Genomic DNA, 24349 nt, shown 5'->3' on the forward strand with positions numbered 1-24349 from the left:
GCCTACCCTCGCACTCAGCGATATGGAGCGTTACACCTGGCTTAAGCGCGACTTCTGCCGCCGCCGAGAAGCATCTGGACAGGCCTTGGGCTGAGAAGGAAGATGTTGAGGCATGCAAAGCGATTGGATTCACCAAGACGACTCTTTCCTCTTCCTCGGCATCGGCAGCGACACTGGTTCCAGCCCGACCATATGCGGTCAAGTAGGCTAACAAGGCCTGCACAGACGCGCAGAACGTAAGTTTGACATGCCGTGTCGTGAGTAAGTTCTGAAGGGTTGGCGCAACCAACTGCTCCAGACCATCCGCGTCCCGATCACCGTGATTGTGCAGTGATGTTGCAAGATCTTGGAGGAAGCCATCCCGACTTGAGCAAATGATGAGTAGTGTCGGACATGTCTCTGACTGCGTGGTGACAAGGTAGCGGAGCAAGGCCGGGAGGGTTGGCGGGTAGAGCACTGTTGGCGCGGGCGCTGGCGACATGACAGAAAGGCTGGTTGTGGAAAGTTTGTCGGCTGTCATGTGTCGGTGCAGGCTGTCATCGGTATACTTATTCGGGGAGCACAGCTTGGGCTGGACGTGACAGGCGTGGAGGTGCCAATCGGCGGCAATACCCGCGCCCCGGGGCACCCCACTACGTCGGTTGGCCATCCATCAGAACACCCAGGGCATGCACGCCGCGACTTTCAATCACGATCACCAGGCCCAGAACCTGCTCCCTGCCTTGCCTGACTCTGCATAGTCGGCCTCCCGTTTGTGCGCAGAGACGAAGCGCGCACGCTCCGGACCGAAGCGCTGTCCCAGGCGCAAGTCGCGGTCATGGAGTCCATCAGTCGCATATCGAGCTTGCTGGAGACAGGTATGGCGCCTTTCACATTTTTCATACAGATATGCTGCATGCTTTCTGCTCCCCGATCTGGGCTGCAGGCCTTTTGACCATGTAATTGCTTGGTACCGCCGTCATGCATCCCTCGAACTTCGCTCACTGGTCTCTCTCTGCAGCTCGCGACCTCACCCTCGAAGCCGCCCGCGATGCCAGCAATGTCCGCCGAGCGCCGACAAAAGAGTTGCCCTCGGGCCAGCTCAAGAAGCTCCTTGACAGCAGATCCGAGCGCGATGTGCTCGAAGGACTGCGAAGAGTCGTCACTGTAGGAAGCCCCGCCACGGTCTCGAGACCAGCCCATTGGACGCTGTGGGACGTGTAGTAACTGACTACAGCACATCTAGATGTCCTATCGACAGCCGCCTTCACAAACGCTGCCCTTCTTCTCCCACGTGATCAAGAACGTCGCATCCCCCTCGCTCCAGGTCAAGAAGCTCGTCTACATCTACCTCCTCCAACATGCCGAACACGAGCCAGACACCGCGCTGCTATCCATCAATACGATACAGAAGTCGCTCACGGACACGAATCCTCAGCTTCGCGCCCTCGCTCTACGCGTCATGTCGAGTATAAGGGTGCCTGTCATCAGCCAGATTGTTAGTTTGGGTATAAAGCGCGGTTCTGGAGACATGTCAGCATATGTCCGGAGGGCAGCAGCTCTGGCAATACCGAAGTGCTACAGGCTGGATCCGAACACCGAGCCGCAGCTACTGGAATACCTTTCGACACTCTTGGGCGACAAGCAGTACTTCGTGACGGGCGCAGCTGTATCGTCTTTCTTAGAGCTATGTCCGGAGCGTCTGGATCTCATACATCCGCACTACCGTTCGTTGGTACGAAAACTAGTCGATATGGACGAGTGGGGGCAGTTGGCCACACTGCGGCTCATGATGATATATGCAAGGAAGTGCTTTCCGCGCCGGACGAGGAAGGTCAAGAAGGCAGCTGGGGTCACGACAAATAGAAAGCCTACGCAGTCGACGAAAGGTTTCTACGATTCAGAAAGCGATTCAGAAGAAGATGAAAAGGAACAAGAACAGGATATGGAAGAGATTGCTGTGCTGGATCCGGACCTGGAACTGCTGCTGAAAGGCTGTCAGTCGCTTTTGCAGTCTCGGAACGCGGCTGTAGTGATAGCGGTGGCAAGGACGTACTTGTATCTCGGCACCCCAGAGTACCTGACTCAGGCCATTGGCCCGCTGATATCCCTCTTGAGATCTGCGGGAGACATTCAGCACATCGCACTGTACAACATCGTGCAAGTCTGCCTGACACACCCGGAGCCATTCGTCAAGTACTACACACATTTCTTGGTGCGGTCAACCGATGCACCACACATTTGGCAGCTCAAACTGGAACTGCTTACTCTGATATTTCCCCATGCACCTCTAAGACTACAGAGCCTGATCTTAGCTGAATTGAGCCATTTCTCCCATTCCGGAAGCTTGGATCCAGCATTGGTCAAAGAGTCTGTTCGCGCAATTGGACGCTGTTCACAGAGCCCTGCAACAAGCCCGCAGACTTCAGCAAGATGTCTGAAGCTGCTGCTAAAGCACATAGGATCGGCTGATACTCATCTGGTAGCCGAATCGCTGGAAGTCATCCGACATCTGATCCAACGAAACCCGAACGCTCATCGAACAACTGTGGTCCGGTTAGCGAAACACCTTGATGCAGCAACGAGCCCTCAGGCACGAGCAAGCATTATATGGCTGGTTGGAGAGTTTGCAGGAATCGACCCAGAGAACAACATTGCCGCCGATGTCTTACGTATCCTTGTCAAAGGCTTCGCGGAAGAAGCTGAGCCGGCAAAGCTCCAAATCGTTCTGTTGGCAGCGAAGGTCTATGTGCATCACTTAACTGCAAACCCGCCTCCAGAGCCGAAAGTGGAAGAGCCCAAACCGAGTCCGTCGCTCATGGACGATTTCCAGGAAGACCAAGGCGGCTTTAGGGACGAGCATCTTGAGTCCGCCCCACAGAATGCGGAGCCTGAAGAGGAGAAGCCACACATTATTGGAGCCCTATACAACTACGTGCTCCTGCTCGTGAGGTACGACACCTCGTACGATCTCCGCGACCGCGCTCGCGTCTACAAAGCGCTTCTGGCGACACCAACATCGACACAACTCGCGTCGCTCTTACTTCTTGCGCCGAAACCAGTGCCACACATACCCAGCCCGAGTGAAACAAGAAAGGGCTACGTGCTCGGCAGCGCCAGTCTTGTCATCGGCGACGAAGGCGGTGTAGGTGGTTTACGAGGCTATGAAGACCTGCCCCGTTGGGTCAAAGAAGGTGACGAACCGGATCCAGCTCTACGCGACGAGGTCGTCTCAAACTCTTCCTCAACATACGTATCGGCATACGAGACCGCGAAAAACATGTCAGCGGCGGAAAGGTTAGACGCTGCAGCAGGTGGTAGTAGCAGGATGACGCCAGACAGCATGTTGAGCCCACGAAGTCTGAACGGTATGGGCGGAGATTCTAGTATGGGTGGTGCAAGTAAAGTACCACAGAAAGAAAAGACGCTGGACGATTGGCTGGCCGAGGAAGAAGAGGAGAGCAGCAGTGAAGAGGAAACGGACGAAGAGGAAGAGACGGAGGAGGAGGAGAGCGAATACGAAACAGACAGTGAAGAGGAGACTGATGACGACGAAAGAGGAAACCTCATCAAGTAGATATGGAGGTACCAAGCGAATGATCATCTTCCATGCCTGCTTGGCAGTTTACACATCATTTTAGGCCTTGTAGCCCAGCCGCTACCAAGTATGAAGATGGCTGTGAACCAAACATTCTATCAACGAGCGTGTACAACAGAACAGGTAGTGACAGTTCTCCCGCCTGGATTTGTAGCATCTTGCCAGAGCCGTGCCTCATCATCAACACCACTGTGCTTAGTCATTGCTGTCTCTATAGATACATCATCTCGCAGTCGCATTTCAAATGCCTCCTTGACGTGGTATCGGCTATGTGAATCCGGTGGTGCTAATTCGTTGCTCTTACAGCCATCGTCATCCCGGTTGTTGCTGCGGAAGCGGGAACTCAAGAGGCTAGGGAGGTAGCGCGCGAAGAACGGCCTCAGAGCGGGAGCGCATGCGCAAACTATGCCGGCATTGACTTCGGCAAAACACCACTGAAATTGTTCGACCGCCTCCCACGTGTAATCGGCAGAGACCATGAGAGGATTCAACAGGGTCGTTCGACGGATTGCGACGGCACAGACGCTACGAGTAAGGTCAGTCCGATCTTGTTCGACAATTGAGATGACCTACAATCCACCGGTCGCGAAAATAGCGCATACAGTGATCTTTTGTCTCCGCGGCATCTGTAGTCGTGCTACAATGGGTATCGGAAGTATCAATGTCAAGACATCAATTATAATGTTCAGGACGGAGAGCGCCATGTACTTGGTCAATTGATCGAGACATGTAGCCCCAGGTACAAGTCTGAGATCCCATGTCGCGGCTATCGGTCTGCAGCCGAAGATACTGACGAGATCGTAAACGGTGGCGTAGATTACGACAACTGCGACGAGGATCCAGACTAGTGTGCGGAACCATACTTGTGGCGACAGGCGTAGATAGAACAGCAGTATCGAAAGTTTTGAGAATGCAATGCTGGTAGCGTATAGGGTCGTGCCGACCAATGTCCACTGCGTGTTTCGTTAGTGTCGCAGCCGGAATGTTGCAACGAGTGTACCTGCCTTTTGGAAAGGAACCATGTACTCGTCTGTTTTGACTTCCCACATATGGTAGCCTAAGCCGGACTTCATATCTGCGTCACAATTAGCCTTGCAAAGGAGAGTGACGGCGATTGGACATACGCGGAAAATTGCACCCCAGCAGCGCAAGGCTGCAAACCATTGCACATACTACTATATCTGAACACCGAGAATTAGCACGATCACCTTTTTTCAAGATTCGTAGACCATTGGGGAGACCCACAATCGTTGAGACGGATACCCAGTTTGGTGACATACGCTCGTGTAAAGAGCTGTAGGATCACGGCTACCAGAGCAATCATCGTTGTCGAGACTCCAACGGCGGCGAGTTCTCTATGAAGGCTCGGAGGGTTGATTGTATGTCTGATTTGGCCAGGCGGTGGTACCGCCATGTAGACTGACGTCGCACTCATCCTCGCCAAACTAGAAAGCGAGCGCAGGTTGAGATACGCAGGGTGACAGTCGAGGCGAGAGGCGCATGCTTATAACCTCCGAACTGATCAAGCCAATCACAAATCCTACCTGCGCCTGATTATCGCATGGCACCGCTGGACTGGTTACCACTGTCAACAAATCTAGGTACTGGTAACCGCATTTCGCATGGTTCGTTTCCGGTAGGTATCTGCAGGGCGAACTCGCATCCATGAAGCTGGTGAGATCATCTTATCTCATATCCGGCATCGCTCGTTCTATCAACAATGTCTGCGACGTCATCTGCCCTCGGGTATGGATGAAAGGGATTTGACTGCACATTGTTCTACCGTCGACAATTGCATGAATTGTATGTGAGAGGAGCAGACGAGTACCAACGAATGAATCTTGAAGGGCATTGGTTTAGACGATATGATCGTGCGATTGATTGTCTGTGGAGCTGGCGCCCGGCGGCAATGCCAGATGGATCGCGCTAGTTCCGGGGATATCCCAAATGAGCAGCCACGAGCGGCACACAACTCCGCGCCCCACTGAAGGATCTCTAGTGCTGAGACTCTAAACGGGTCGTAGTATCCCATGTGGGAACCTAGTTAGGAGTTCGGCATATGATTATGCGGCGCGGTTGTGCTGGCGACTCGTGGCTCGCAGCCATGAACGAGGGTTTGCATATCGCTGTTGACTCGTGAGATATATGAGCGGTACGTTGCTGTCGAACTGATGTTACCTGACTTCTCTCATATCCTGGCTCATCAATATGAACGGCACCGCTAAGACCCTCCCATATGCTGTCAACACCCTTCCTTTTTTGGGAAGGGTCATCGCTGTAACTGGAGCCAGCCGTGGACTGGGTCTGGCTGTTAGCAAGTACTTGCTGATACGAGGTGCCACAGTCTCTATGTGTGTAAGTAATGTTCATGTAACAGATACATACGAGACGTGTGCTGACTTTGTACACTAAACTGTAGGCAACGTCGGTTGACAATCTGTCCAAAGCCACCAAAGAGATTGACGCTGAGCTTCCAGACGCCAAGGACCGGTACTGGACGTGCGTCGTAGATATCGCCAACTTAGACAGTGTTCGGTCTTGGATCGAGGAGACTGTAGCTAAATTCGGAAAGCTTGATGGAGCCGCAAACGTCGCTGGTGAGCTCAATTAGCTTTCTGGATACTGTATGTGTTTCTGATCGAGTCGTCTAGCGGTGGAGCAACGCGAGATCTTCCCTATAACCGACCTCGACCCAGAATACTTCGCTAGGCTGCTCAACGTAAACGTTGTTGGTACTTTCCATTGCTTGAAACAAGAAATGAAGGTCATCAAGGACGGTGGCTCAATCGTCAATGTTGGAAGCATCGCGAGCCACTACGGAACGCCTGGCACATCGGGTAAATACCGAGGTTTTCCAAATGCATACGAAACACACGCTGACTTTGCATCTCCACCCTGAAGCATACGTCGCCGCCAAGCACGCGCTCATTGGTCTTACGAAAGTTGCAGCTTTTGAAGGGGCGTCGAGGCGAATCAGGGTCAACGCGCTGTGCCCGTAAGTGACTTGGATGTCTGAAGACGACCTGAGCTAACTGTAGGCAGCGGATGCTTCAACACAGAAATGATGACGAAGTAGGCTCTGTTCTGTACAGATTGATCGTGACACATTCGCTGACTTCCGATACTTAGGCCTTTCAACTCAGCTGCTGGTGAATTCCATCTGAACAAAGACAACATTCCATGTATCTTGAACCGTGAGCTTCCAGAAACATGGGAGATAGCTGGATCGGTTGCTTTCCTGCTGGGCGATGAGGCCGCGCACGTTACAAAAGCGTCATGGTCCATTGATGGTGGGTGGGTCGAGAGTAACTACAGCTCGGGCTGAGAATGTGAGTGGTATGAAGATCATGGAGTTTGGGGTTCGGTGTATTGATGCAGCGTGCGCGGCTGTTGAGCTGTAGAAGTACACATTGCAGTTTTCTCGAAGTTGCGCGGTCGCGGTCGCGGTCGCGTTCTCGGGTTTCGCGTCGTCATCGTGGCTCAAGCGCCAGCCGTAGTTAGCTCAATGCTTATCGCTATCATCCCCTGGCACCTCCCTTGCTGCACCTTCTTTCCGACGGGATAGGGTCACGTGTGTGTACTCTGATGCTTCCAGCGTCTCCGTCGGAAAACATAGCAATGCGTCTTCGTACGTATCGTTCCGTGGGATGGCGCCTGGGACTGCATACAAGACTGTCTATATAACCAGTCCCCAGCTATCCAGCAACATGGGGAACACAAGCAACGCCAAACATCATCTTTCCCATCGACCAGTACAGCTGCAGCGAAATAGACACTATCATGCCTCTTCCATACGCAGACGCCGACATTACGCAATTGCAGCGCGATGCGGACGACAATCTGCTCACATACGGGACCGCATTCCATCCTGAGATCATCACCTCCACCGACGGCATCAACGTGCAGACAGCATCGGGTCACCGAATGATGGACGTTAGTGGCTTCAAGCTCGGGAATGTACCAAGTATACAATGCTAATTGTTTTATTTAGTTTACCTCTGGACAGATGAGCACTCTGATCGGGCATGGCCATCCTGAGGTCGTGAAAGTGATCGCGGATCATGCGCAACATCTCGATCATCTTTTCAGTGGGATGATCAGTCCCCCAGTCATCAATCTTGCGAAACGGTTAACTGGCGTTGCGCCGGCTGGGCTCGACAAAGCTTTCTTTCTCAGTACGGGCGGCGAAGCGAACGAAGCCGCGATCCGGCTGGCCAAATTCTACACTGGCAAATGGGAGATTGTTGGTCTGGCTGCCTCATGGCACGGCATGACAGGCGGATCGCTCGGTGCGCAGTATCACGCTGGACGTTCAGGTTACGGTCCAAACATGATTGGGGTAAGCGCATCTGCCTTAATTGCATGTGAGACGTGCACTGACCTTGTAAACCTACATTAGAACCTAGCACTGCCGACCCCAAACTCCTATCGATCGATCTTCAGACACGCTGATGGTACGCATGATTGGAAGACTGAGTTGGACTACGGCTTCGATCTTGTAGACAAACAGTCCTGCGGCTCACTCGCAGCGGCTATCGTTGAGCCGATCCTATCGAGTGGCGGTATGCTGGAGCTTCCTCCTGGATATCTGAAGGCCTTGAAGGACCACTGTACCGCTCGAGGCATGCTTCTCATTGTTGATGAAGCACAGACAGCACTTGGCAGAGCTGGCGATATGTTCGCATTCACACACCACCCCGAGGACGAAAGCGTAGTACCGGATATCGTGACACTCAGCAAGACGCTTGGAAATGGCATACCGCTCAGTGCTGTCTTAACTTCGAACCCCATCGCCCAGCATGCCAAAGACAACGGTTTCTTGTTCTACACTACCCATATCAACGATCCCCTTCCAGCTGCTGTGGGCGACAAGGTTCTCGAGATCGTCGTGAGAGACGAGCTCTGCGCTCGTTCCAAGAGGCTCGGTGTCAAGCTCCAAGCAGGACTCAGGCAGTTGCAGTCACGCTACGGTTGCATTGGGGACGTTCGTGGTCGCGGTCTGATGGCTGGAATGGAGATTGTTGGCGACAGAAAGACAAAGGTCGGTGCCCCGGAAGTAGGAGCCGCAGTGTCAACAAAGATTGCAGAGATGGGCTTGTGGGCTCAGCTAGCCACGATGGCATCGTTTGGTGGAGTGTTCCGGATAGCGCCTCCGATCACGGTTACGGAGGAGCAGATCGATCTCGCCTTGTCAATCATTGAGGAAGCGCTTGCGACGACTCCAGGTACGATGCCGCTCTACACTGATGTCGCCGCGCACTTGTAAGGTGGGCTAGTTTGTGTGATTGTAATTTGTTTTAGTTGGCTATGATGCTCAGAGCCCATATCCTAATGAGCGCAGACTTTTTGTTCACAATCAGTTACCATTGCCGCAGCCTCCGTGAGAACTCCGACGCCAACACCTAAAATCGCAACCGTAAAGTCATTCCTTCCGTAACTCCTGGTGAAAAGTCCTCAATGCTTTCGTACCTCAAGCTCTTCAACCGTAGAAAGACTCGAACCCTTCCTGAAATATCCAACTCTTCTTGATTACCTCATTGCGCACTTCCTCCAATCTTGTCTCCGTGGCCGCCTTTGCAGCTTGTACTGTCTCCAGCCTTGCTTTTGCAACTACGAGAGCCTTCTCATGATTCGAAACCGCCATCACGGCCTCGTTGAGTGACGTGGCGTGCGCATCCAGCGTGTCTTGGATCGCTGTCGCTTCCGTTTGGAGGTTCTCAATCTTGGTTTGTGCAAGGCGCTTGAAGCGGCTGCACTGAGGGGAATGTTAATTTCAGCGGTTCCAGGTTATCATCATGCAACTTACCACCAGCTTCGGATCCTCTTCACTGCCGTGCTCCTTCTCTCTCGTGGTATGTTCATCCGCAGACCTTTTTCTTTTAGTCTCACATGCGAAGATAGTTGCAGCTGGCGCATGTCCGTACTTCCGCTCTGCATCCTTTTGACTGGCCGTTGACTTCGGGAATGGCCTTGCGGCAACGTTGTCGTCTCTTCGCAGCATGGTACTGACCGCACCCATAGAGTCATTCTCGGGTGCTTTCACTAGCACTGCTGGTATATCCTCTCGCTTGACGAGTATACCTTCAAAATCCTCGTCTTCGTCGTCTTCTTCTGATCTCGGCTGAGTTTGAGCTTCTGTGATCTGAACGTTCTTTGGAACGACGAGAAGTGGGCGAGCTGTCTTTTTCCCCATCCGAATTGCCTCCTCCGCAATACTTGTGCATGCTCTCTGCAATGATTCGAGTCCATCTCTTGTGAAAATAGTACGGTCGATAAGTTTTTGTTCAAGGAAATAGTACAAGACTAGGAAGCGAAGCGACTTGCGCCACTTGATGCTACCAATGTTGTTCAGCTGGACGAAGGGCTCAAAATACTTGATCCCTTGCAACAGCGAAGTGTCGTTCCTTATCTGCGCTCGATGCATCCCTATTACAATACCATCAGGTAAACAGACGTCCACTAGACTGTGGCGGCCGTTTGCGGAGGGGGGACACACTCGGGCGTAGACACGGTCTCTTTCGTTGCTTTTTTGAGAGCCGATCCGCAGCCATCTCTCGGTCCTGCCCCGAACTATCAAGGGAAATTTGAGATCTGCCTTTGAGGCTTTGGGTAGGTAGCGAAACTTTGCCCGCCAATCTTCATCTTTTACAATTTCTCTTTGAAGCTCCGCCAGAGTGTAGTGGTCGGAAGACTTTTGAAGATTTCCTGATATGTCTGCCATAGCGCGAGCCCTTTTGGTGTGTCTCGCAAAGTGATAAGGTGAGGTTGTATGGGTTGCAATATGAACCGTGAAGTTGAGAGGATGCTGATGACCAGGTGAAGTAGTTGTGGGAAGGAACGTATAAGTAAGAAGATCTAGGTGGGGCCTCTACTGTACCTGCCAGCTGTCATAGGCTTTGAAGAATAGGTAAAGGTGAGCTCAGCAAGAGACGTGGCTATGACAGGCGCTTCGACACCTCCAGGGCCATCGAGTCATCACCAGCTCCCGTCAACCTCACCTTGCCCCGCAGTCAGGTCTCTTACACCTGCTTCCTACTGCGGTACATCGTCGCGGTAACTATCTCTTCCGCCTACATCAGCATAGCCAGACCATTCCCAGCCGCCGGGCCAACGAGGGTCCCGTGTTTTCTTGCCTTTGTTGTCTTCCCTACTTTCACGTTCTTGTTTTTTCTTCAGACAGCCTGGACACAGTTTGTCACTTCTAATGGGGGTGTCATTTACGACGTTGTTGCATTAATGCGGTATGGGGCCATCTTGGGCGTGTGGACATAACGTGAAAGGGTGTATAGAACGGAGCAACATGTGCCGGCATGTGGAATGGCAAAAGTTTGACATTTTTGTGCTAGCTAGCAAGCCAGAGTAAGATAATATTTACAGTAAAGAAGTCGCCAGCGAAGTGAACAACCTTTGACATCGTCACACCGTCATACCATCACGCCATCTGCGTCACCGCCTCAGGGAGTTGAGTCTTTCCGTGATAGAAAGCTTACGGGCAGTTGACGGTGATGGAAGCGGATCCAGTGGAGAAGTAACCCTCAGTGGCGACGATCTGGTAGTAGTGGCTACCAAGAGTCATGCCCTTGCTGGCCCAGGCGTCAAAGTGAGTCTTCATGTTGACAGATCCGCTGGAACGCTTGTTCTGGCGAACAGACCAGTACTGCTGAAAGGTCCTAGTTCCATCGATGGATGGCTGGTTGGTACGGGTCGACTGGGCGATCTTGTAGGAAGAGCCGTCGGCGGTCAATGTACCCTTGTTCGAGGCTTGCGAAGATGGGTCGTAGGTTCTTTATGGTGTTAGTGTATGCCTCTCATGCAGTCCGTACAGGGACATTGCTCACCCGAAGTTCTCAACGACGTAGTACTCGACGAGCGGGTTGCGAGTCCAGCCGTAGATGGCAAGGTAGGAGTTGCCGTTGGGGTTGTAGGTACCCGAGTAGGTGATGGTACTGATACATGGTCAGCAAAGGTCTCACACCAAGCATGCAGTTGCTTGGGTTAACATACCGGGCGGATCCAGGGTTCCATCCCTTTCCACCGACGAAGTTGCCACCGCTTCCCCAGTTGACGCTGTAGCTTCCGCCAGCACCGTTGGTGTAGGTGACACGGGAGCCACCATCAGTCCACCAAGAGTAGACTAGACGCGTGATCAGCTATGCTCAACATATTGCTTCATGATACGACTTACAGCAGCCGTTGTGAGTTCCCTCAGCGTTGGGAGTGCTCTGGCGGGCAACAAGGTCACTAGGCGAACGAGCAGCTACATCAGTGGCGGGAGCAGCGAAAACGCCAGTGGCCGCAATAGCAGCAGTGACGAGGGAGGTGAAAGAGACCATCTTGAATATGAATTGCTTGTGGTAGGAAGCGAAGGGAGATGTTTGATCGTGGTGGTGATCTACGAGGCGACTCAAGATGGCTTTATATGCCTTGCTCCACTACACACCGCGGCTTGGTTGTTCAATGGGGTAGCCCCGGGTCTGCTGGCGGAACCAAGACAAACATTCTCGCCATCACTACGGCCGTCCGTCTCTTAGCAGCTAGGATGTAGATCAAGTGCTGCGATAGGAGAAACACCACTATGCCGGGCTTGGCTTCTGGAAAGAAAGGCATGCGAAATGCCGGCGCAGCATCCGGTGTGATTAGGACGGTGTAGCTTAGCTGTCCTGCGGCGCGACCTTGGGTAACCTTAGCAAGTGCTGCAGAAGCGCACTTTAGCTATCCTTACTTAGTGTCTAGAATAGCTTAGTACTCTAGAATTTTTAGCTTATTTATCTTTAATACTACATTAGATTAGACTAAGATAGATCTAGATCTAAGATACGTAGAACTAAAATTCTTATTCTTAACTTTAGTATATACCTAGTATAGTCTAATAAACTTAGGTCTTATTACTAATACTATAGTAGTATAAGAGCCTCTCTTATTAGCTTAGCTATAAGTAACCTATGTAGAGATAGAACCTAGACTATACTTAGAGACTACTCTAGTAATATAGACCTACTACTTTAAGTTAAATATATAATAATTACTTTATAATAGATTGCAGCGTAGCTCTAGCAGAACCTTAGACTATATATAGTTAAGTCTCTTAGCTAACACGCAGTATACTTAATTACTGTCTAGTCTAGTTATAGAGTATACTTAGTCTAATTCTGCAGACTCTAGTTAGTTACTATTAACTTTTTGCTAATTAATACTACTACTAGTAGCACTATTAACTATAATAAGCCTTTAAACTTATACTTAGATAAGTTACTAACTAAGTAACCTTTTCTCTTAGGTATATATATAACCTAGGTATACTATAGCGCAGCTTATACTAGGCTCTTACTAATTTAATTTATCTTAGATAGATTATAGTTACTCTATTTAGCGTAGTTGTATACTATTAGACCTATCTTATAACATATTTATAGTATCTTCTACGTACGTAGTATCTAGAAGAGACTTAGAAGAATCTCTAATAAAGCGTATATAAGTAGGTAGCGTTTAGAGCAGTTAAGAGTCTAGTATATACTTAGTCTAGTTATAGTCTACATCTTGCGCTAATAATAAGTAAAGTAATATCTAGTTTACCTATATAGTAGCTAAGCTACTAGTATAAACCTCTCTTATACTACTATAGAACGCACATTACTAGCTAAACCTAGAGAAGCCTTCTAAAGACGTACGTGTATATTACCTAAATTATACTAAGTTTATTTCTAACTTATAATAGCCTAAGTTCTTAGACGTTAACGTTAATAGTAATTCTAGTAATTATTACCTAGATAATACTAAGATTAAACCTAATATACTAGTTAATTTAAATAGCAAAGCAGAAGTTAAGGCTAATAATAACTTTATTATCTAGAATTAAGACAGTACTTAGACTACTTCTCTAGAGGTATTAGTGCTTTTTTGCACAACTATAGTGCTAATATACTCTTATACCTTACCTACTAGTACTATATACGTAGTAGAGTTACTATATATAAAAACCTAATATTAGGCTCTCTTAGCGGTTAAGGTATAAGAGAACACTTAGTCTATTCTAGCGTTTTACTAACGCCTATAAGGCAATCTAGTACAGCTATAGCTAAGTCTAGAAAAAAAATACAAATAAGTTAAAGAATTCTAAGACTAATTATAGTATAAAAGTCTAAATTCTAAGTAATATTAAATGCTATTACTATAAATATAAGTACTAAAGTGTTAAATACTATAGCGCGCTTAGTTCTTAGGTATAAGAGTTATCTTACTCTTATTATAGTAAGAGTATAGTTAACACTATATATAAGATCTATTTCTATAAAAATAGAAACTCTATACAGCAAGAGATCTATAGGTATATAGTAATCTAGATTCTACTAGGTTTAGTCTAATAGTTATAGCTACTTTATAGCTATAATTAGAACCTTTTATCTTAGAACTTTATATAAAAAGTATAATACTAAGACTTGTTAGCCTACTATCTAGTAGAATATAAATATTATTATAAGTTAAGAGCTGTTTTATATCTTCTCTATACTATACTAATATAGAGACTTATCTAAGTGTAGACTAACTTTATAAGATAACGTCTAAAACTCTATAGTACTACATTGTATATGCCTATTAATATAACTTTAGTATTTAGTAGAGTAAGCATTTTAAAAGAAAGATCTCTTCTAAATATAACTTAGAGATACTCTTCTTAATATAACAATTCTAAGAAGATTATATATCTCTAGTAATAACTAAGTATTATATTATAGAGTAGAATAGAGTAAGAAAACCTATCTACTATACGTACGTGCGAGAGCTATCTTAGTTAATACTTATATTAACTAGAGATTACCTACCTTACTAGTAAAGAACTAATTATTAACTTTCTAACGCAATTTCTAGAACTAGGTCTATGTCTAAACGTCTTCTATATCTTTGTTCTAGTTAAAATTAAGACTAATTCTATAATTATTATAGTATTCTATAATAACTATAACTACCTACTACCTCTACTATCTAAGCTTCTGCTACTTATAAGAGAAGAGTTGCATTAAATTATTTGCACTATGCAAGAAGGCAATTAAAATATAAGTACGCATACACTATTAATTAAGTGCTAACTAAAACTAATTCTAACTAGTAACTTTGTTACAAAACTATTTTCTCTATAAACTACTTTAAGATAGAGGCCTAGTGTTAGTAGCTAAGCTGCACGCCTCTCTAAACAATCTTAATATACTCTAAGCGCTCTATTATAAGAAGAATTTAACTATAATATATTATAATAACAGAATTAAGAGTGTTAAGATGCGTTACTAAGTAGAGCATAGAAAGCTAGACAGAGTAAGTGTAGAACAGAAGTAATTCTAGTATACTCTAGACTAACGTTGCCTAGTATATTAAACACTTCTACTATAATAGAAACAACCTAGTTGTTATTACGTTCTTCTAGTCTTAACTTACTCTACTCTAAGATAGTTCTTAGCGCTAGTTCTCTATTAATATAAGTTTTAAGCGTATAGCTATAAAATCTATATAGAAGATTATCTTTACTACTTACTTAGAGGGCCTAGGCAAACGTATATTATATAGTTCTTACTTAGACTAATCTAATATAGTACTATAGTCTATATAATTACGCAGGTATACGTTAATAGAGACACTAGAAAGATATACTAGAAGGTATTTACTAGAGTGTTCTAAGAATAGCGCATAGTAGAATACTCTATAAACTAGTATTACTAAAATAGAACTAGAATTTAAATTATTATTATAGATATGTGCACTAAGCAGCTTAGTAGTACGTTACTACACTAGTAGAATATACTAAGATTACTTACATATTTATAGAATTTAGTAATTACCTTATATATACTGCTTATAATAGTAGAGATTAGTAATAGTATGTTACATATATTATTATGTTTTACGTAGTCTACTTTATAAGAGAGATTATAGAATTAACTTAGAGTATAAACTAGAATATAGAAAGCTTAAATAAGGCTATTAAGAATCTTATTAACTACAAGATATTAGAAGAATATAACTAATTTATTAAGAGTCTAATTAGTATATCTAGAATATACTAAGTCTATACTAGACTAATATTTTAGCTACGTTTCTTAATAGTAAAATTAGCGCTTAGGCAAAGAATAAAAGAGATAGAGGTATATACGCTGCAGGCTTATATCTTATAAAGTCTCTTATTAAGCCTAAAGTATAGTAGAATACCTAACGTTAAAATAGCAACAATTTAGAGCAGAATTATTACAGAATAAACTCTATAGGTAAAGCTGTATCTCTAGTAAAGGCTATTAGTAAGTAAGTTACCTTAGAGTATACTTAATAGACACTGCACTAATACTACGTAGTATAAAAGTTATTAACTATAGCAATAGTAAGGTATATAAGACCTATATAGTCTATAGTCTTAGATAGATATATAAGAACACTAGTCTAAGAGTACGTTTAAAAACTACTCTAGATAAGGCTAGACGTAAAAAGCGCAATAGGTAGAACGTTTAAGACTACTAAGCTAAGAATAGTCTAGAAGTAGTCTAAAGTAACGCACGCTTATTATTGTAAGGCTAATAGTATATTTCTTCTACTAGTATTCTGCGCAGCCTATCTAGAAGCTTATCTTAAGAGTTATCTTAGTTATCTATAGGTCTATTAGCTAGTTTCTAAGGCCTAGCCTAGAGATTAAGTAGTTAAGCGTAAGAATACACCTAGACTACTCTATAGTTAGCGTTAACTAACTAGTTTATAGTAGTTTAGAAGTTTAACTAATAATTAAGATAGATATATATACTTATACGTATAAGGCGTACGTGTAGACTAGTCTTACTCTACTCTTACTACGCTAACAAATATAGTTAATCTTAACTAGTAAGTTTCTTCTCTATAGAAAGCTTACTACCTATAGAAAGCTTACTACCTATTAGAAGCTCTCTACCTATATAAAGCTCTTTTGTTATAAATATATAACGTAGTTTAGTACCTACATTATACTAATAGGCGTCTAAGAATGTTCTAAGTTACTACTTAACTATAGGCAGGTAAGTAGCTATACCTCTATTCTTCTAAGAGCGCGCTCTTTAGACGCAGATAGTAGCTTAAGAGTTAGTAAATACTAAGAGAATACTTACTATATTCTAGAAATATTAGACTAGTAGAATTAAGAACTAGTTCTCTATAGTTAATCTATAGGCTTAAGCTTTACTAAGATCTACCTAAGTTAACACTATAAGGTAGTAGTAATGTAATACTAGTACTGTATTTAATTAAATAACGTTTATTTGTCTAAACAAAGTAATAATATAGGCAAGAGATAAAGAGATAACATAATATAGCTAAAGTTAACTAAGTATACTCTACAAACTCTATATTAATCTTAGAATATAGTAGTTATAAGAATAGTTGCAGTTAAGAATAAAGAGTACTATGTAAATTACACTAAGTTAGCTCTGCGCTGCGCGCTGCGCTTAGCTAAAGTTAAGAATAAAGTTAAGAATAAGGTTAAGTATAAGGTTAAGTATAAGGTTAAGTATAAGGTTAAGCATAAAACGTATTAGTAGATTATACTAAGTTAGATCTGCGCGCTATATAGTGTACTTAGCTAAGGTTAAGAATAAAGTTAAGCATAAAGTTAAGAATAAGACGCGTAGGTAGACTATACTAAGTTAGCTCTACGCGCTACGTAGTGCGCTTAGCTAAGATTAAAAATAAAGTTAAGTATAAGGTTAAAGATAAGACGCGTAAGTAGACTACACTAAGTTAGCTCTGCGCGCTGCGTAGTGCGCTTAGCTAAGATTAAGAATAAGGTTAAGAATATAGTTAAGAATAAGGTTAAATACCTAAACACACTCTAGCTAAATAGCTAGACATAACTTAGTTAGATCTTAGCAAAGCTAATTAATAGTAATACTAGTGTCTTAGCGCATCTATATGCTTTGCTTAGTATCTATTTCTATTTTTTATATTTACTTCTTATTCTTAACCTTATACTTAACCTTATACTTAACCTTATTCTTAACCTTAGCTAAGATCTATCTTAGTTTACTCTACCTCTATTATACTCTCTCTATTATTTACTATAGCCTGCTATATAAGAGCTTCTAAACTTATAGATTATATATATAGACTCTTCTATATATAGTCTTAGTATAATTAACCTATATAGCCTACGTATAAGAAGTATATAATATACTTTAACTAACTAGAGCTCTTTCTATTTCTGTACTAAGTAAGCAACATAATATTAATATTAGACTAAGTATAATCTAAGACTACTATTACTATAAAGAATCTAGATACTTTCTTATACTAGTATATAAAGAGCTAATTACACTACAACTTTAATATTAGTGCTAACTCTTCTACCTACAAGATATGCTTACAGAATATAAGTAGTCTAAGTATATTTCTATTAATATATAAACTTAGCTTTAGTAGAGTACATTTGCTATAAAAGTAGCTTATTTACACTATCTTATAAGAATTTATATGCGTATTAGTTATAGAGTCTACTAAGACTATACTTATTTTGCATAAAGTGTAAGGCTTAGAGAATAGATAATAAGACTAGCTAGTTCTAAGTAAACAGCGTAGTTAGCGCGTAAGTAAAGAGCGCTCTAAGAGTAATTATAGTCTAATCTAGTTAGGTTACTAGTTCTATATTCTAGAAAATAAAGCCTATTAGAGGCGCAATCTTCTAACTACACTACTCTCTTCTCTAGTCTTTCTACGCAACAAATCTAATATTAAGATTAAACCTAGTCTAGTTATTAACTCTAATATAGTTGTAGAGCTATATAATAGTATAGATATAAGTGTATATATATGCGCTAAAACTACACTTAGTTTAGTTCTTACTAATACCTCTTGTCTTTTAGAACTCTAGCTATAAGAATACTAAGTCTTAGGCTAATACTAGCACCCTCTTTAGCAACACTATAAACAAACCTACTAAGGTAAGTAGTAAGACTACACTTAAATATAACCTAACTAACTAGATACATACTAAAGAAGGTAGTCTAGAAGACACTTTAGGTAATATAAATAAAGAAGTTTAAGAAAGTGTAGAAGAGAGAACACACGCAGCTAATAAGAGGGATTTAATAGAGTCTACACTTACGCTAGACCTAGGTAGTTATACACAGAATAATATAGTAGTAGCTAGTTCTAAGGTTATAACTTCTTTAACTAATAACGTACTTAGATAAAACTTAGTTATATTATATATTAGAGATAATATTATAAGCAACGTAGTTGTATCTAGTAGTAAGAGTATAAGCTAGTGTAAGAGTACACTTAGTATGCACTTAAATACTGCACTAGATAGTTAACGCTAAGACCTACTAGTTAATGTAGACAAAAGTAGACTTACACTAGACCTAGCTAATCTATTTATAGCATTGCTTAAAGAGCCTAATTATAATAATAATACTAGAGATACCTTTTCTTTAAATAGTTCTAGAGTAAGTCTATACTTAATTCTATCTACTACAGTATTTAGACCTAACTTAGTAGATACCTAACTATAAAAAGGCTAAGAGTTCTCTAGGTATTAAGTTCTTGTGCTAGGCATATTAAACGTCTCTCTATAGTTTATTCTTAGTTTAATTCTATTAGACTTAAGCTAAAGCTTTGCAGAGTGTCTATTATTTAGTTACTTATCTAACTATTAAGTAGCTAAGTATTTTAAACCGCCTCTATAGTCTAAACCTTAGAACTAAACCTAGTCTAGTCTAAGTCTTATGTCTTAATAACTATAGCTAATGTACTATAAATCTAAATTTTAGTCTACCTTCTTATTACTTATCTCTCTATTCTATTTTAATTCTTTACTACGCGCATTTCTATATAGAGTTAGTGTATATTAAGAAGTTTAATCTAAGACTACACTTATACAGCTATTATAACCTAGATATATTCTTAAATAGTAGTTATATCTAGTAGAGTTAAGACCTAGTAGTCTAAACTAAGTTAGGCTATATCTAGGTAGGCTAATACACACATTAGTTAAGACCTAACTAAGATAGTTTCTATACTTACTATGTTTGTTTCTTCTGCTACTAGCAGCCTTACACGTTGCACACTTAATATCTATAATTCTAAGTATTTTGTAAGTTATAATAACTACGCAGGTCTAAAGTTATAATTAGCTAGACTATACTAAAATAGATCTAAATATACTTACCTTATTTGCTTTAAGCTCTAGTAATAAGAGGTTTAGGCTACCTAGCTAACTAAAACTAGTCTAGAATATAACTAGTAGTGTAGTAATTATAGTAGAGGTAGGTGCAGAATATAGCGTAAGAACTAGACTAGCTATAGGTAGAATAGAGATAGAAGCTAGATTATTCTTAGGCTTAGAGTAGTAGAAGAGCAAAGAAAGTATAATCTAAGATTAATTCTCTCTCTTCTCTTCTGCCTTAATATACTTATATAGCTTAGTATAATACTCTAATAAAGGTTAGCTATAACTAATTTAAGTATAAACTAACTTACGCCTAAGCTTGTGTGTTATAACTAGACTAGTCTTACCTTAAGCCTGTTAACCTAGAATATAGCTAGCTACAAGGTACTAAATATATTAGTTAGGTAGAATAAACTAAGTTAGTTCTAAGAGAACTTACGTGCTTAAGATGCACCTCTCTAAAGTGCTTTAATATTATAGAATAGTTTATAAACTAAGTCTACTACTAGTTAGTTAGAATTATACTTAGTTACTATATAATCTATAGTCTTATATTTGTAGTATACTAGCGTAAGTGCTGTAGTTCTAATATTTATATTTATAGTGCAGTTAAGAAGCCTCTTAAGAATAAATACTACCTTCTAGCTATTAATCTCTATCTATTAACATTAGTAAGAGTATACTAAAACTAATTTATATATATATACAGTTAGTAGAAATAGCAAGCTAATAGGCGCCTTATTATTAGTAGAGATAAGAATATTTTTATACCTTTTAAACAAAGGCTGTCTTATATAAGTATAACTAGATATAGACTAAAACTAATCTAAGTTTATATATAGTCTTCTAGTTTATAGACTCTTCTCTTTAGAGTAATAGTAAAGTTAGTAACTTCTACTTAGTCTAGGCTAAACTTCTACCTCTCTAGAGTTCTTAGAGACCTTATATAAGATTAACCTAAGATAATACTAGCCTCTACTTTATCTTTAGCACCTAGTTTAATACTTAAGACTACACTAAGATTAGTTTTACTAGAGCTAGGCGCGGTCGCTATTACGTTAAATGTAGTATAAGTATTATTAATGTTAAGAGTAGAACTAACTTAGTCTAGTTAGTAGTAGTAGCAAGTAGTATATTAATATATTTACTAGTAGTGTATATAGTAGATAGTAAGAGAGACAAAGGTATAACCTAAAAAGTAATATAAGATATTACTGTCTATTTACTCTAACTAGCGCAGACGCTAGTAGTGCTCTCTTACTCTTCTACTACCTAGTATCTACCTAGTATCTACTTAGAATAATTTCTATACGTGTCTATATGTAAATTAAAACTCTTTATACACCTATTAGTACTAGCTTTACCTATTTAGAGTAAACCTAAAATACTTTTACTTTCTTCTATCTTCTAATAATTTACTAATAATTAATTTAGACCTAGGCTACTTACTCTTCTTACTTATACGCTTACTCTTTCTAAAAGCTCTCTTCTTCTTCTTGTAGATAGGTTAGTACTTAGTATAGACTTAGACTAATCTCTACGCACGCTTCTACTTTACTAGCTATTACAATCTAGCAGCGTGCTACTAATTCTAGATTAAATATAGTAATAAGATAATAGTTAGAATCTACTTTAATGTCTAGATATACTAAAGACGTTAGTTTAGAGTACACTAAGTCTACACTATTATATACCTCTAGATATAGTAATATATATCTTACACTAATTCTAATATACGTCTACGTATAGTCTTAACGCTCTAGCTTTAAGTATGCTCTCTTTATTAACTATAAGGTTTAGCGCTCTCTTTTTATTCTTACTAGCTTTTTATTATTAATTAGTAAGATCTTACTAAGTCTACTTTGCAGTACGTACTAAACCTAGTTAGTATATATACTAGACGCGCTTAGAGAGGTTATATCTCTAGTCTCTATTAATTAAGATATAACTAAGTCTAAACTAGTAGCATATACCTTCTTATTAACTAGGTTATAAGATAGTATATCTTTTACGCTTTTAGAGATTTTGTTCTTATAGATTCTTAAAGTATTAATATTAATAGATTAATAATAGGCTTACTTATTAGTAGAAATGCTCTAAGATAGATCTATATTAATTACTATATACTAGTAAGCAAGTCTATAACGTGCCTTAGTATATTACTAAACGCTTATCTTACTTTAGTGTAGCCTAAGTTAATATACTTTACTATATTAGCTAGGTAGAACTAAACTAAGATAGGTCTAAATATATCTATTAGCTGTGCGTTTTTCTTATGTAGAAAATAGTAGTTAGATAGAATATAAAGGTTAACTAGTTACATTAGTAAGGTCTAAGATTATTCTAAGGCAACACTACTTACAACATACTATAACTAAATAATATTAAGAGTTTACTCTAGTAACGCTAAAGTTAATATTAGATATATAATACTTTGCTTCTAGTAAGTACTAGAAAACCTTTCTCTTATAGTTCTGTAAACAACGTTAGTTAGGTTTATACTTAGAATGCTCTAGTTATATACTACGTGCACAAAAGTTACACTATATAGCCTAGACATATAGCTTTTATAGGTAATATAGCTCTTCTATATAAAGTTAGCCTTATTAGAGTTATATCTAAGTATAGTCTAAGCTTACGTTTTTAGTCTAATCTATAAGGTTACTTATATTAAAAAGTGTTAGTTCTAGCTCTATGTTCTCTAGCGCAGGTGTAGAGTCTACGTTTACCTCTGCTTTTAGTAAATTACTAAATAGATTAGTCTAAGACTTAACCTTTATGCCTCTTAGGTAGGCATAGAAGCCTTTAATAATACTAATACTGCGTATTTTAACTACTTTATGCTAAAACTAAGTTAGATTATACGCTAGCTGTAGACTTATCTAAGATTAGTCTACCTAACTAGCAGAACATTCTATAAAGTCTATTATTATCTCTTAAAAAGACTTCTTATACGTAGAGAAGTTAGAACCTATTATTAATAGGTCTATAGTAGTAGTAGTAGCTAGCTGTAGAAGCGCTACTTAGTAATTAGACTAAGATAATTCTTAGAAAGAGATCTTAGCAAACACTACTTAAATCTTATTAGGTATTAGAGTATTAGCATCTAGATTAAACTAAGTATAGTCTAGACTCTCTACATTTAGTATATTCTATATATTCTAGTCTAAGGTAGAAAGATCTGTTTAAGCTAAGGTAGATAATACAAAACTAATATTAAGACTGCACTAAGTCTTCTTTAGAGTAGTTTTACCTAGAGTAGTACCTAATACTTTTATTAGATCTAACTGCAGCGAGACATATATGCTAGAATTAGAAAAGGTTTATAGATTAGTCTTAGTCTTATTCTTAATGCGTAGACCTAGGTTTAGAGACTTATATCTAAGTAGAGTAAATAATTGCGCTGCTAGTAGAGCTAGGTTAGCAGCTATAGTTAGTTTAGACTTAGTTTAGTCTATAGAAGATTACACGCCTAAAGCAGCTAGTAGATTCTCTACTAACATAAGCTTCGCTAACGTAGCACTGTAACTAGGTTTCTTTTAAAAATAATCTAGTCTCTTAGGCTTCTATTTAATAGCTAGTAATATAAAGTCTAGAAATAATATTGTTAGTAATAGTATACTATAGCTTAGCTAACTAGAGTTTCTATTAGACGCTATAATTAGATGCTACTAAGACTAATCTATTTCTAGAATTTAGCTATTCTAGTTAATATAGTAAAGTAGATTAGCAAAGAGAATAGATAGCTAGGTTAATAGACACTAATAGAAATTACTAAGTACGCTACTAGACGTACAGACTATATATTATAGTGCTTATTACTAGACTATACTAAGTCTACTCTTAGCTATGTAAGACGCCTTATAATAAGTCTGTAGAGGCTATAAGACTATGCGCCTAAACAGATTAGCTACCTAATCTAATGCTTATTTAATTTCTCTTAGACTAGACCTAGTAAACACTAATTAGAAGCTACTCTTGCTCTAGCTGCTCTTGCCTTTACTACGCACCTTCTTTTCTTTTTACTTTATAGACTTAGCCTACCTATATATTATTAGTTAAGATTTAACTAAGATAGTTCTTATATATATATAGTGTAGGTAATATATAATAAGTAAGAGCAAGGCTCTTATTAGTAAACTTTACTAAAGTCTTGTACTCTAGACTAAGCGCAGAGACTAGCTCTAGATAAACTAGTATTATTAGTTAGGTATAAACTAAGACAGGTTTTAACTTACCTTACTTCTTTCTATAGTAGGTCTTGTATCTATAGCTGTTTTTTAAAATTCTAGTAGCAATATAGGCAGCCTTATACTTAATAGCCTATTTAATGTAAGTAAGAGTATACTAAGGTAACTCTAATAGTTACTTACTCTATTTCTATATACTAGTAACTTAATAGTACCTTCTATAACTTTATTAAATCTTATAGTTTTTCTTATGTTGCGTAACTAATAACTATTAGCTAAGATAAATCTAAGAATATACTAATACTTGCCTCTTACTCTTAACATTACTCTTTTTAGAACTCTATATCTCTAAATAGTAGAATATACGCATTGTCTAGAGTAATACTAATTTAGTAATAGTCTAGAAGTAGAACCTTA

At 40.8% G+C, this 24349-nt stretch overlaps 5 protein-coding genes across 5 annotated transcripts; 3 read left to right on the plus strand and 2 right to left on the minus strand.

The window, feature by feature from the left end:
• Nucleotides 1-960: 960 nt before the first annotated feature.
• J4E84_004171 (uncharacterized protein) lies at nucleotides 961-3556 on the plus strand (the record flags this gene model as incomplete). The annotated part of the gene is made up of 2 exons (XM_049386779.1): nucleotides 961-1146; nucleotides 1226-3556. The coding sequence occupies 2 exons, from the start codon at nucleotides 961-963 to the stop codon at nucleotides 3554-3556; spliced, it is 2517 nt and encodes an 838-aa protein (XP_049245549.1).
• Nucleotides 3557-5926: 2370 nt separating this feature from the next.
• J4E84_004172 (uncharacterized protein) lies at nucleotides 5927-6188 on the plus strand (the record flags this gene model as incomplete). The annotated part of the gene is made up of 2 exons (XM_049386780.1): nucleotides 5927-5932; nucleotides 5997-6188. The coding sequence occupies 2 exons, from the start codon at nucleotides 5927-5929 to the stop codon at nucleotides 6186-6188; spliced, it is 198 nt and encodes a 65-aa protein (XP_049245550.1).
• Nucleotides 6189-7357: 1169 nt separating this feature from the next.
• J4E84_004173 (uncharacterized protein) lies at nucleotides 7358-8843 on the plus strand (the record flags this gene model as incomplete). Its single annotated transcript, XM_049386781.1, has 3 exons — nucleotides 7358-7534; nucleotides 7569-7916; nucleotides 7977-8843. 3 exons carry the CDS (start codon nucleotides 7358-7360, stop codon nucleotides 8841-8843), a joined length of 1392 nt encoding a protein of 463 aa, XP_049245551.1.
• A 213-nt stretch (nucleotides 8844-9056) lies between these two features.
• J4E84_004174 (uncharacterized protein) lies at nucleotides 9057-10001 on the minus strand (the record flags this gene model as incomplete). The annotated part of the gene is made up of 2 exons (XM_049386782.1): nucleotides 9057-9332; nucleotides 9384-10001. The coding sequence occupies 2 exons, from the start codon at nucleotides 9999-10001 to the stop codon at nucleotides 9057-9059; spliced, it is 894 nt and encodes a 297-aa protein (XP_049245552.1).
• A 1062-nt stretch (nucleotides 10002-11063) lies between these two features.
• On the minus strand, nucleotides 11064-11910 carry XYL1_3 (NAD(P)H-dependent D-xylose reductase (XR); the record flags this gene model as incomplete). The annotated part of the gene is made up of 4 exons (XM_049386783.1): nucleotides 11064-11361; nucleotides 11416-11523; nucleotides 11582-11711; nucleotides 11763-11910. The coding sequence occupies 4 exons, from the start codon at nucleotides 11908-11910 to the stop codon at nucleotides 11064-11066; spliced, it is 684 nt and encodes a 227-aa protein (XP_049245553.1).
• Nucleotides 11911-24349: the final 12439 nt, after the last annotated feature.

Source organism: Alternaria hordeiaustralica, assembly GCF_023758085.1.
Source record: "Alternaria hordeiaustralica strain BMP 2776 chromosome Unknown scaffold_6, whole genome shotgun sequence".
NCBI lineage: Eukaryota > Fungi > Ascomycota > Dothideomycetes > Pleosporales > Pleosporaceae > Alternaria > Alternaria hordeiaustralica.